At 37.9% G+C, this 14038-nt stretch overlaps 2 protein-coding genes across 2 annotated transcripts; one reads left to right on the top strand and one right to left on the bottom strand.

Moving 5' to 3' along the window:
* Nucleotides 1-319: 319 nt before the first annotated feature.
* On the bottom strand, nucleotides 320-5040 carry LOC145910825 (cAMP and cAMP-inhibited cGMP 3',5'-cyclic phosphodiesterase 10A-like). The gene is made up of 12 exons (XM_082998034.1): nucleotides 4657-5040; nucleotides 4379-4545; nucleotides 4107-4246; nucleotides 3890-4005; nucleotides 3680-3834; nucleotides 3461-3601; nucleotides 3121-3233; nucleotides 2751-2917; nucleotides 2505-2653; nucleotides 1723-2016; nucleotides 1123-1398; nucleotides 320-776 (listed from the first exon to the last, which is right to left on the bottom strand). Exons 1-12 carry the CDS (start codon nucleotides 5038-5040, stop codon nucleotides 320-322), a joined length of 2559 nt encoding a protein of 852 aa, XP_082854160.1.
* Nucleotides 5041-9038: 3998 nt separating this feature from the next.
* Nucleotides 9039-13601, top strand: LOC145911433 (peroxisomal acyl-coenzyme A oxidase 1-like). Its single transcript, XM_082998762.1, is given in 15 exon segments — nucleotides 9039-9299; nucleotides 9543-9708; nucleotides 9826-9980; nucleotides 10043-10150; nucleotides 10210-10329; nucleotides 10514-10629; nucleotides 10864-11036; nucleotides 11162-11324; nucleotides 11583-11684; nucleotides 11943-12031; nucleotides 12105-12236; nucleotides 12306-12420; nucleotides 12644-12790; nucleotides 12952-13158; nucleotides 13221-13601. Coding segments are annotated over 15 exon segments (2004 nt in total). The 5' UTR covers nucleotides 9039-9172; the 3' UTR covers nucleotides 13305-13601.
* Nucleotides 13602-14038: the final 437 nt, after the last annotated feature.

Here is a 14038-nt window from a genome sequence, read left to right on the forward strand (position 1 = left end):
CTGGCGGTGACAAAGGGGCATTTTTGGTGACGTAATGTAAGAACGCTTGGCTGCTTTCGTTCTCGCTGACAGAGCTGCATTTGGGTTTTAATTTTTAGATTTAGTTCTTCAGATATATCATTCAAATTACTTCATAATTTTGGTCTTTGAATTAAAAAACTTATGTGTTTATGAAAGAATTTTACACAAATGCTGGTTTTTGGATTAGCTTCCTGTAGTAAACCTAAATCAATTTATTCAGTAACGATGCAAAATTTGAATAAACTGGTCTCGTTTTGTATTGCAGTAAAAATCGCCTTTTACGATAAAGCTTGTACTTTTACAATATCGTTCTTGAATTTTCAACCATCCACATTCCACCGCGCAACGTCAAGCCCAGGCCTTCACGTTCCAACTGCTCGTCGCGCCGTTTCTCCGCAAGCAGCTTTCTTTTGCGTTGCTCTGCCGCTGCTTTTTGTTCGTCCGCCTGGTGTCGCCAACGTTCAAGATTTTCCTTTGCTCCTCGTCCCAGCGTTTCACATGTCGGCAAAACACGAGCTAGCGTCTCAAAGCATTTTACAGCCACATTTGAGTAAAAGCCGACTTGACCCTCGGATAAGTCTTCCTGTAGGTCGCGGTCCATCATTGGTAGGCAGTTCAGTCCTATATTTTTCCGCTGATCTCCCTCTGACCAAAACTCGTCGTACAGTTCAAGCACGTTGGACTTTGTGGCCTCCCAACCCTTGGCGGTGGAGCTGATGTCGCATGCGGTCATCGTTAGTCCAATTGCCTTCACTCTATTAGGAAAAGATGCTTCATGTTTATAAAATTAGGGCCACAAAACATATGCCACATTTTATATGTGCAAAAAAGCCAAACCTAATTTGGTACCCAACGGATCGACGATTGACCGAAAGGTACCACAAAGTGGAAATCTGTGTGCCTGCTATAGTCTACCAGCTAGCCCTGTGCGCACAGTCACCAGCTGCACCGATGAGACCTTACAGGCCGAAACAGTTTGTATATATGCCTCAATCAAGACAGGCTTTTTAAGTAAACTCACTAAGCATGGCAAATTCTTTAACATTGGATTATCTTAAATATCTCTTAACAAATTCATTTTTTTAACATGCGAAAACAAACCTGTGCGCGGGATCATCAAAATCAAACTCGCCCTGATTCAACAACTCTTCGACCGTTGCGCGGTTTTCAAAATGCAGAGCAAGATCGGTGGCAATAATTGCATCGTGGAGAAGGTTGTGTGCGCGCTCTTTGTCCACGGCCGACAAGCTACCGAACATGTCCATGCCCGGCCGAGATAGAATCTCCCTGGTCATTTGCAAATGATGGCTTTCCATTGTGGAGCTCGCGTAAAGCGTTGCTAACGGGTGATTAGTTTTTTGCAGGAACTGGTTCGATCTGTATGGAAAGAAGTGTAGACAAGAAAATATAATTTCGGGACGTAATTCGCTATTTCTACATGTTGGGCGCCTGTAATCTCTTACCAAAGATAAAATACAATAAAACAGTTGCTTATCTCAAAATTCGTAATTGAAACAGTATAAAACGTATAATCTTTTATTTCTGCGTAATTGGGATGACAAAACAGTTTACCAACATAAGTATAGATAAACAGAGCAGACGATAGTGATAACCCCACAAACTCTCGTATCCATTAGATCGCGTTTATACGAACATTTTTCCCCAAAAGCTTATAAAAATTAACGATGGCCGCGTGTTTACCTGGCGCGATGATCGAGATCATGGCCCACGCAAGCTACCAGCAGAGTAAGCCGCTCAACGGCATCAAACAAGTCAAGATTTCTTTGCAGGACGCAGTACATCGCGTGTGTGACGGTCATAGCGTGGTGCCAGTTGTGGTAAGTCATATCGCGATAGTTGTTTCTCACTTCCAGGACGAATCGAGCTTTCACGTCGCTCGGAAAACAAACTTCGTTTGTTGGAACAAGATCGTTAACCATTGAAACGAAAAATATCGGCAATTCTTCGTTGTAATCCATCAGACAAAGTTGGAAGCTGAAATTTTGAGATGAACATATTTATTACAAACAAAGCTTGCAGTGTTGTATTGAGTATATACGATATGGGCGCACTCATACTTAAACAACGTAACCATTCATACTTACAACGTAACCTAAAATGTTTATTTATAGAATACTAGTTCAATATAAGTAAAACTGGTGTAATCATAAAACAATACTCGTTCAGAGCACCATGAGCATAAACCGTGTTTAAAATAGTTGTTCAAAGTATAAAACCAAAATCTTGTTCAAACGATTGGCAATTGAGAGATTCATGGCACAGCCAGTTTTTAACACAAAAAGGTTCAGCGGGAATTAATATTTATGTACATACACGAAGCAGTGATTGTGCCATTAGTTCATACATGTCACCGTATTCATAGCGCTGTGGTCCAACATTTTACTGCTTATACTGTTGTTATATTCTAATTAGATTTAACTAGATAATTTCTATAGTTTAGATTTAGAAAACACAAAAGACACCTTTCAAAATCATCTGGTATTTCCTGTAGCTTTTTGGGCTCATCTTCAACTAACTCCTTAACTTCTGCCTCCGAGTGTTGGCTATGATAGAGATATTGCTCGTAAACCACTTCATATCTGCACTGGTCTCGCCTTAACCTTGCATGAATCTAACAATTAACGTTATGTTATGTATATGAAAATCTACCTATTTCCCCTCTGCATTAAATGCTCACATTTCTCTCGCATTTCGGTAAAGTTTCGTACCTTGGAATATCGAAGTGCAAGGGCACAGAAAACTGCAAACATTTGGAAGTTGTCCTGGTCAGTGCTGGTAAATGCTCCCCCTCCCAGCTTGTTAATCATCTCAACGACTCCGTAAACTTCTCCGTCGCTTATGATAGGAATACAGAGAATACTCTGCGTCGTGTAACCTTTGTAGAAGTTAATACACATCAATATATTTGCGGTACATCTCAACACGTTAAAATGAAGGCCGGAAAATGGAATTTAGTTGTTTTAAGAAATAGAAATTGGTAATATACGCCGTTTAATTGCGTATGTCAGTAAAGGCTATGTGGGTATAAGGACTTGCGAGGAGTCTTTTGTAACAGTTTTTACTTTTTTAATTTCTTACCAGTTACTTTATCGACCTCTCTGTTAAACCTCGTGTCCGCATATGCATCCGGTATGTTTAAAACCTTCTTCGTCATTGCCACACTTCCCGCAATACCCTTATTCATCGGAAATCTGCATATGGTTTAGGAACGCTATTAGGCACGTCTATATTCTATGTGAAAATACACATGTTTTTACACAAACTTCTCGGCTTATTGCAATTCTTTAAATCGTATTTTCTGTGTGCTGGCCAATGTAAGTGAGCCAATGCGCACAACGTTAACCAAAATGAATTCATAAAGCTTATGTTTGTGCAAAATCAAAACAATGCAAAATGCACCGTACAGTCATGCACAAACCGTATTTCAGATTGCTTTTGAAACATCGGGGCGCCGTTTATTTCTTGTCCATTGTCGAACATGTTTGAATACAATTCCCCAGAGGTTGTGTCTACGAGAAACAGCGAACAACGATCCGCCGACACCAACTTCTTGGCAAATCTGCGCAAAAAAGTAAAAGTAACAGGAACAACTTTGTTTATGCAACAGTTCAGGCGTTAAAGCAACGCTTTGTTTAACCTCATAATATGTTGTATGATATGATCCGCGTCTGTAATATCGTCTAAGTAAGTTTTGGAAACTTCCAACAGGAATTCGCTCATTTGACTTTGCTGTTTCAGGCCACTGCTTACTTGGGTTCGGTGAATAGCTAAGGTTACCCAATGAAGAAGACTCTGCAGCCAAGTTCACGCAGTTTATTGACAGATTTTATCATGCCTTGTTTGATACCTGGGCCAAGTGTAGGGCTTCAACAGAGAAAGGAGCTCCATGCCAGGTCCGGAAAAACTCCGCCACGCCGATGAGATCACCACTTGGAAGCAATACAGGAAGACATAGAATAGCAGCTGCAAAAGAACGGGTTTTTCATTTATATCTTGTCTAAATATTTGGACAAGTGCAAAAACAGCCAAGCTATTGCTTTCTCACTCATATAATAGATACTCACTTGATTCCTCGGGTACAGAAGCTTTTTTAAACCTCTCGTCCATATGTATATCATCAATAACCACAACCTGTTTGGTGTGAGCAACGTGCGAGGCAACTGAACCGTGTAAACCGACTGGGTAGATCGGAGATATTGAACTTCTTGATAACAAAATTTTGAGTTATTTTAGGATTTCCAATTTGCCGTCTTTTTTAGGAGTATCAATTTGTTGAAGTAACTTACCAATAGTTAAGGCAACTTTTAACGTTACACAATAAAATAACGCCCTGTACCTGGACTTCTTTAATGTTACAGAAGGTGTTCGTTTCATCGGCGTATGAAGATAAAGTGAGTCTCTACTACTTCCAACGCCATACAAGCAAAAGCCTGACGACATAGTTATTTTCTGGATATCAACGCACACCGTATGTAACACCTCCATGTAATTTCCAGTTTCAATCTGAACAAATTTGTCTTTCAACTACCAATTAAGTGTGTTGTAAGTCGTTATGGAACTCTGTTTTTTTGGCATTTTTTTTACGTTTATCGCAATTTTACTGGTGTAATTTACCTGATCAGTTATTTTCTCGTTCTGCTTTTGATTAACTCTTGAACAAGCTCGACTTTGCAGGTCGCCTCTGGAATTGGTGACAGTTTGTCGATCAACGGATTTTTTTTCCTCGAGGGCAGTCTTGGTGGTAAGCCATTTCGTAATGGTTTGTGAGCGGCAATTGCTAAGAACGAATTCCTCGAGAACACCGGGGTCACTAGCCACCAAATTGCATAATATTTTGTAGGATTCCGAACGATCCATAGGAACACTTTCCAAGCCCCCGATGAGATCAGGAGAAGATACAGTGAATTCATCTACGACGGGACTGGATGTCCTTTGATGGCCAGGAAAGGGCAATCGTGGCTGAGAGCGCATTTGCTTGTAAGCCCAGCGAGTGTGCATATCGACGGCTTTAGTACAGTATTAGATGCCCATTGATCTATTAACATTTTTCAATGCTAATGGTTTTCGTTATCCAGTATGACGTAACTAACCGATTATGAATCACACAAGATGGGTTGATTTATTTCAGCGAAGTAGTAGTAAAGGAGTGTATAAGCAATCCATTGACCACTTCAATAACGACACCTTTATTACAAAACTTATGGTATTATAACGCCCGAAAACTGAATCATTTCTCGAATAAAGGACAGGAAACAATAAACGAAATTAAGCCTTCCTCAAGAGCCTTCGCATGATGCTAGTGGCATCTGGCTGAATGACAGACCATATCCCTTTTACTTTGTAACCTCAGTGTGATCAACTACGCGTTTCTGTCGAGTTAACATATTTAAAAATATACCTAAAAACATGCGACTGCAACATGATTGACTATAATTCAGGACATTATATGGTTGCCTTTTAAACCCGAACAATGATTATCACATAAATTACACATGGACAAAAAATGTTGACGTTTTTAGGTTGTTTCGCGACGAAAAAATTTATTATGAACGAAACGATAGACTCAGTAGGTACCTCGAGATTTGAAAAAAACGATCGGTTATGTGTACAGGGTTAGAATTGCATCCTGTCTCATGGTATAGAATGACCAAGCACCAGACTACATACACAGTAAGCCCGGAACAGATTACAGAAAACAACATATGTTGTAACATCGTCTGGCACTTAACCGTACGCATGGGAAAATACGGTTTGCTCAACGCACAGTACATGCATTCAGCACGTTGCATAACTTAGCGGTTTTGCACTAAATAAAATTGTTCATGATAAATTCGTTGCATATGCCCACGTTTGGGAGGCTTCGGTTTCGGTCTTCGTTACCCTTCGTTACGCCTTTAAGGCTGGTTCACACTGAACGCGCAAATCGTAAACGGATTGCGGCAGTGCGGAAACCGCCTAGCGTCAATGTCGCCAACCGCACAACGTTCACATTGCTCGACGGCGCCACGCAGCGTTAGCGTCTAGTGTTGTCTGCGCGACGGGGTCAAACAAGGTCAAAGGTTTGTTTATTTTCTGTAGTGGACCATTTTTAGCTTATTTTCCTTATCTTGTCACCAGTAAAGTTGTAGTAAAAGTGGTCATGGATGAACTTGTGTGTTCTTTATTGCTTGAACAGCAAAACCTTATTCTCCTATTGTTAATGAAGCAACAGAAACGAAGGTGGTGGGTGAGACCCATATTGCAGAAGAGAAAAAGTATGGGCGAGCAAAATCTGGTGCAAAAAATGAGAAACGACCCCCAGAGTTTCCATAAGTATTTTCGGATGGACACTGCTTCATATGATTTGCTTTTATCGCTGGTTCAGCCCTTAATAGAGAAACAGGACACACCGTGGAGAGAAGCAATTTCGGCAAATCAGAAGCTTGCAATGACTTTAAGGTATGTATTACATGTTATGTAGGTATAGGCTACTGTAAATTAGATATGTTTTCACCATCTGGATCTAATAATTGTAACAAACTGTCTTAGGTACTTGGCCACAGGAGATTCCCAACAAACAATAGCCTTCAATTTCCGTGTCGGGCGTTCAACCATATCTGGAATTCTTACAGACACTTGCAAAGCACTTTGTCAAGTTTTGCAGCCTTACTTGAAAATGCCATCATCACAAGAAGAATGGCATGCCATAGCTTCCGATTATGAACGCCAATGGAACTTCCCAATGTGCGTTGGTGCTATTGACGGAAAGCACGTTATGATTCAAGCCCCGCCGATGTCAGGTTCAGAGTTTTACAACTACAAGGGGCACTTCAGCATTGTATTGATGGCTTGCTGCACAGCTAATTACAAGTTTTCGTACGTCGATATAGGAGACTCCGGAAGACACAGCGACGGGGGAGTTTTTTCAAACTCAATCTTCGGCCAGCAATTGTTGCACGGCAACTTACCGTTGCCTGCTCCTCGTTGTCTCCCGAATACAACAACAACTGTACCCTATTGTTTTGTTGGAGATGCAGCCTTTCCACTCAGAAACAACCTAATGAGGCCTTATCCGGGTCATTTCTTGCCAACTGACAAAAGAATTTTTAACTATAGGCTTTCAAGAGCAAGGCGGGTAATTGAAAATACATTTGGAATTTTATCTACACGTTGGCGAATTTTCAGGCGACCTATAATAGCTAACGTAGACAAAGCAGTTTTAATTACCAAGGCCGCTTGTTCCCTTCACAAATTTCTTCAAGACCAAGGGGATGAAAGTTACTTGCCTTCACACCTACTAGATAGAGAGGATAATGGTGAACTTGTACCAGGGTCCTGGAGAGCGGAAACTATTGGAAACAACCTCCAAGAACTAGGCCAAATAAGCTCCAATAACTACACTCGTAATGCTGCACAAGTGAGGGATCATTTCAAGGATTTTTTTGTTTCAGATGTCGGTCAACTGCCATGGCAAAACTCTGTTGTTACCCGAACATAAAACTCACACAAGTTTTAAAAACAATCATAATTTTATTTTTGATAACAGTCAGTGTAAATGTATTTTATAGTTTATTTATGTTGCAACTCACAAATATACTGCAAGATGTGGGTCATAGCATGGTCAGCTTTCACTTCATCCATTGACCGCAGTTTAACTGCAATCAGCTTCCCAAATTGAGCAGCAGCATCATCACTGTGTCCTTTGGATGATTCCATTGCTGCTTCAATAGCTTTGCAGTTTTTTTCTATCATTTCATATATTTTATCCTGAAAACAAAAAACTATTAATTTTTTCTGATTTAAGTGGAAAACAACACATCAAAAATCATGTACAATCATACCATTACCAACATTTCAAAAGCTTGAACTAATTCACATGAAAAATTGAAAACTCACTTGGGTTTCACTTCTTTTTTTAAGAGGCTTCACTTTTTCTGAAGCTACACTTGTGTTTGCTTGTACTTCTTCCAAATCTACATTTAGGTGTATATCATAATTTGTAAATAATGATGACTGTAGTATAATTGGTGATTTGACCACACAACAAAAAGTTTTTCACCCAAAACTGTGACATCCTCATGTTCAGTTTGCTGGGTAAGATCCAGCATCTCATAATTATTGACAGTTCTAAGAATATATTAAATTTGTGATAAAAAGTGGAGGTACAATAAAAAATCTAATAAATTTAAAAGTTTGTTTTAGATGAACCCTTTACATTTGGGTAAAATTACGACAATTAAATTTGTAAGTTAAGTAATTTCTTTTATTTGAACATACAATCTATGGCGGAGGTGGTCATCAAGAAACTGTAAACTTGAATAATGCTCCCACTGTTTTACTAAAACAGCTTCACATCCACTTTTCCTGCTTTCCACACTAGTTTTTTTAAACTTTGTATAACGGTCTCTAAGACTCTTCCATCTCCTCATGCAGTCTGCCACTATTCAGAAATGAAATAAAGACTAAATTGATAATGAGCAATGTCAGAAATCATTAAGGAAGTTCACATTAAGCTTGTTTCAATCTTCTAAGGCAACAATCTATGAAAAAAACTTGATTTTCTTGATTAAATTAAACTAGTCCTGCCTTCATTACCAGGCTGTTCAAGTTCTTTAGATATCATCACCCATGCATTTTCTTTTCTGGAAGTGTCCTTATAATCTCTGTGCTTGGTATTATAGATAGATGGCGATTGTGAAACCAAATGTATTAACATTTTCATTAAAAGTTTCCATTATAATTATAATTGGCTACAAACAAAACAGTGTACTATTGTACTTAATACAACATCGACAGTATGTCGCAAGACGCCGCGCAAAAGTTGAATTAATTCAACCTTGCAGTTTGCCGCTTCGAACCGACTTGTTTACCGTTGACGTTGTTACCGCGTTTTGTGTGACATGCTTGCCGTTTGCCGTTGTCCGTTAGTCGCGGAAGTTTGCCGCAAACCGCGTTCAGTGTGAACCAGCCTTAGTCAGATTGTTTTGATGAGTCATGAATAGTGCAAGGAAGCGTGCAAGAAATGGGAAAAAATGCGTTTATAGGGTACTTCGCACAGCTGCTTGAAATATGGTTTCCTTGATTGCATTCTTGCATTTCTGCCTGGCACATGCAAAATTTAAACTCTTGAAACTGTCAACCGAAAATTGCCATGGCCAGCCTGTCACTTGAAAGCCAGTTACTGAAAAACGAACGGCAAAATCTTTCTTTTAATGTGGAGGAGTTGACGAACGTTTGGGATGGTGGAAAAGACGAAACGGAGTGCAGAAGAAAAGTCGGTAGGTTTTCAAAAATGACACAATTTGCGCAAAATTACTAAATTTTATCGGCAATCTGCGCTAAAAAAACATAACTAATACATTAAGATACGAAAAACGTTATTTAGTCCATGCATCATCCACGCAATGAACTTTCTTAAAAAACAACCTCTGGGTAAACTTTGGAATCTGGTACTTTGCTACTGTTAGGACAACAAAAACGTATGTCAATGTGTCAGTGCCATCATATTATGTGAATTACAGAAACAATCTTTAGCAAAGATCCAGACTTAAAAAGTCCTCCTTTATGCTGTATGTCAAGGGAAGAAAGATTTGTTGAAGCAACAAGAAAATCTATCCACATATATGGAGATCTGATACCTAAACATGGTTTTTTACCTCAAACAAAAGAATTTGAGCATTTAGCAAGGTTAGTCTCATATTATTTTGGCGTAAATTTATCTCATCCCAGTGATTTGTCATGTGTCGCAAACATATTGGTTCACTGTCATTTTCAACTATGTTTTGGTAATTTTTTTATCAACAGAGCCATGCCTCTTGAACGAAACTTAGGTATTCACATGGATGCATTTGTACCATGCATAAAGATTTTCGGTTCTGATGAACAGGTTGCCAAGTGGTTACCCTTGGCAGTTAACTGTAATATTATCAGCACATATGCGCAAACTGAGCTTGGACATGGTAAACCTAGCTTTTGCTCCGATGATAGTTTCATTCAACATTTTTGCATCACACACTTGCAGGATCATTTTTGAGAGGACTTGAAACAGAAGCCACATATGACAAAAGGACTCAGGAATTTGTAATAAACTGTCCAAAAATAACCGCAATGAAATGGTGGCCTGGAGATAGTGAGTTTGTTTTGAATAAAAGTTTGTTTTAATTAATTAAAAACAAAATGTTTGTTCAGTGGCATGTAATGCCAACCACACCATGGTGATGGCAAATCTAATAGTAGATGGAAAGAAGTATGGAATGCATGCATTTATTGTACAAATAAGAGACTTATCCACTCACATGCCAATGCCAGGTAAGTTTGATATCTTAGAACCAATTGCATGTACTTGTATGCGAGACTTTATGTAGTGTAAAACTTATAGAACATGCAGCCCTCCTCAGTCCATTGAAAGTCTGCGAAGCATTTGTAAAATACTACTCCCAAGACTTTTTAGTTCCCAGTAACACAGCTACAAATTTTTAACATGTACTTGCAGGCATAACAGTATGAGATATAGGCAACAAATTTGGTTTGGGGGAAGTTGACAATGGATTTCTCTACATGAAAAACGTTAGAATACCAAGAGCCAACATGTTGTGCAAAAATTCAGAGGTAAAACCAAATTCACTAGTTTTGTTTATACCTGATAAGCGATACTGATGATGCCTGCAAACACAGGTGAAATATATATATCAAAAAGACGTTAAACAGACAGACGACTTAGGATTATTTGTAATATTTTGTTTAAACCTAAATGAAATCTACACTTTTATTTGCATGCTTCTATGATTTGCTTAGTTGCCACTAGACATGGTGGACATTATGTTTTGCTTTATTGTTAAATAGGTAAGACCTGATGGAACATATGTAAAAAAGGCAAGTGACCGCCTTATGTATGGGTCAATGATAAACCTTCGTATCACCCTACCAAAGTTACAAGGAATAGACTTGCTTGCAAAGGCATGCACTATTGCCATTCGGTACTCAATTGTACGGAGACAAGGTCAGATCAAACCACAGTAAGAAATTTACAAGGGACTGACAAGCGATGTTATGAAGTATATATCATGTAGTATTAAGAGTTTATGATTAACTGTATGATAAACTTATGCATAGATTTAACATGTTTGTTTTCATACTACAGTGGGAACGAAGTACCTATTTTGGATTATGTATTGCAACAACACAAACTCATACCCTTGCTTGGAACTGTGTTTGCCACAAACTTTGCCTGTGTAAACATGAGACACAAATACCAAGAGTTTCTGCAAAATTTGTCAGTTGGCAGCATTTCCAAATTGGCTGAGGTTGGTTGAGCAATTTTACTTTTTAGCTTTGCTCTTTAGAAACTTTATGTGTCAATTATTGCTTTTAATGCTATGGTTCCTTTTTGTAATCAAGAACCTCTATTAGATTATGAAGTCAGCGGACCATTCTTAAAAATGTTTGGGTGTGATATAATAAGTAGAAAAGACCATAGTGAAAAATTCAGTTAAAAATGAACAATAAATGTAGAAAAATGACAAAAAAACTTGGCTGTCTCCTTTAAGTCCAACATTTTTTAGATCCATGCCCTTTCAGCAAGTTTTAAGGCAAGTGTGACAGAACAGTGCACAGTTGGCGTGGAAATATGCAGAAGAGCATGTGGCGGTCATGGATATTCACAGGTAAGCTTTACATTTGCATAACATGACAAACACAACGTTCCCCATGAAGAACTCCCAGTGGGATTGATTTCAATATCAAAGCAGACCTTCACATGGTTTCCCGATTGTTAACACTTATTAGTTTATCAGTGCCTATGCCATTTTGTTGTTTTCATGTTTATGTGCACAGTAATTTTTCGTGCAAATATGATTTCATAATGCCATGTAGGCAAAACCTACCAGTACTAAATTTGTGAATTTTACTTGTGGTTGTTTTAGGCAAGTGGGTTACCAAGACTCTTGGCAAAAGTTACGCCGTCATGCACATATGAAGGGGAGAACACAGTGCTTTATTTGCAAACTGCAAGGTAAGCATTTAAGTCATTAAGTCAATATAGGATAGAAATGAATTGTATTTTTGGATAATATTTCCACTTGCAGATATTTGGTAAAATGTGCAAATGAAAAAGCATCTGACCTTCCAGAGTCTGCTGCATTTTTAGTGAAGCCAATTAAAAGGGTGTATGGTGACATAACTTCCACAGATGTCATTGTTAAGTGCTTTCAATATAGGTATGTATTTTTGTTTGTTAAATTTTTTTCTCAGCTTCGGTCTTGGTGTTCATTATGCTTCTTTTTCAGAGCTGCAATTTCTGTCCAAAATTGTGTTAAAAAACTGAAGAAAGCTATTTCCCAGGGCACCCCTATGCACAAGGCATGGAATGAGCATTCCGTTCAGCTGGTTGATATGGCCAAAGTATGCAGGATCACCAATGTTTTAAATACAGTGTTTTGTTTTATAAATCATGTTTTCACTTGTAAAACAATGTCATTGTACTAATTCAGTTTAACAGTGTTGTCATAAGTTCTTATAATATCACTTGACATGCCATGGATTATCATCCGATGGTTACACCTTCTATGCATATAAACGAAAGTGCATTTTAACTTTTTATCAAAGCAACCTACCTGTCTTGCAGGCTTATATGATGCAATTCATAGTATGCAGTAATGCAGCATTTGTGAAGAAACAGCAATGTTCCAAATCCACCAAAGAAATTGTCCAAAACCTTTGCTGTCTGTATGGACTGCATTTTATTAACAACCACCCTGGTTACTTTTTAAAGGTATTCAAAATATGACTGCCTATGTTTTGCTTGTTATCTAAATTTTTTTATTGTGTACAGCATATGATATCAACATAGTAATCAAAGTTGTGTTTCCTATACTTTTTTTATGTTTTGCTATAAATAGGTCAATTTATACATGAATTTTTTTCACATTGTAGCATGGGATATTATCCATCCAGCAATGTGACATGGCTATGGAGGGTGAAATGGTTTTGCTTAAAAAACTTCGCCCTAATGCAATTGGTATTGTTGATGCATTTGAGTTTTGTGATAACTCTTTGGAATCCTGTCTTGGTGCTTATGATGGAAATGTCTATGAAAGACTGTTTGAGATGGCCAAAATGTCTTCTCTTAACAAGTCATTGGTGAGATTTCTTTTTGGGAGATTTGGAACATCTCTGATGTACACGTACATCATATTTTTTAGGTTCACGAAGCCAGTTATCAACACTTGAGACCTTACTTGCACAGAGGAAGAGACATCCTAGAAGAAGCAAAGTCAAAATTATAAATAAAGTTGCTGCTGTTTTTAAAAAAATATGACTCTGTTTTAAAACATTAATTCACCAATTAGTTTACAGTATGGGGAATGTGCAAGCCAAAATTTTCTTGTATTGTTTTGCTTGAATCTATTTTAAATTACTTTCTAATCTTACCAGTTGCTGAATAACTTATGAAAGCCTCTCTGGAATTACCTTGTTTGCATTTCCTTTCACAATTTAGTCTTCTATCATGTTACCTAAAATAACATTTGCACAAACCCAATCAAAAAAATGTGATGTTTTAAAAGTACCTGAGTTATTATGATCCTGGGTGGAGCAGACACAAACTTTGTTAATCGAAAACTAAAATTCTACTGTGTTTATAGAAGAATGTGATCGTTGGTAAAAAACATGCTCGTTATAGTGTGCGGTATTTTGATGAAGACTTGTTACAGAGAAATTATTTTAGGAAAAGTGTCATTGATGATTGTGCAATATTCGTAAATACAAAATCGTTATTGAAAACTGTTGCCAAAAGTGTTAAATTTGTCAATTAAAACTAATTTTTCTAAAGTTTTAAAGCCAGTTTTGTTGATAAGTCCTCAAACATGGAATTTTGTTTGCCGGTATAGTTTTTGTTTACACTGAAGTAGGATACATCAAATCCCTAAAAGGCGATATTATATGTGCGTGCAAAACACATTTATCGGCTATGTAGCCTACTAGTACTACTTTTTTCGTTGCATGATTTGCACCAGTGATT

The sequence above is a fragment of the Ascidia mentula genome, chromosome 8 (genome assembly GCF_947561715.1).
Source record: "Ascidia mentula chromosome 8, kaAscMent1.1, whole genome shotgun sequence".
Lineage (NCBI taxonomy): Eukaryota > Metazoa > Chordata > Ascidiacea > Phlebobranchia > Ascidiidae > Ascidia > Ascidia mentula.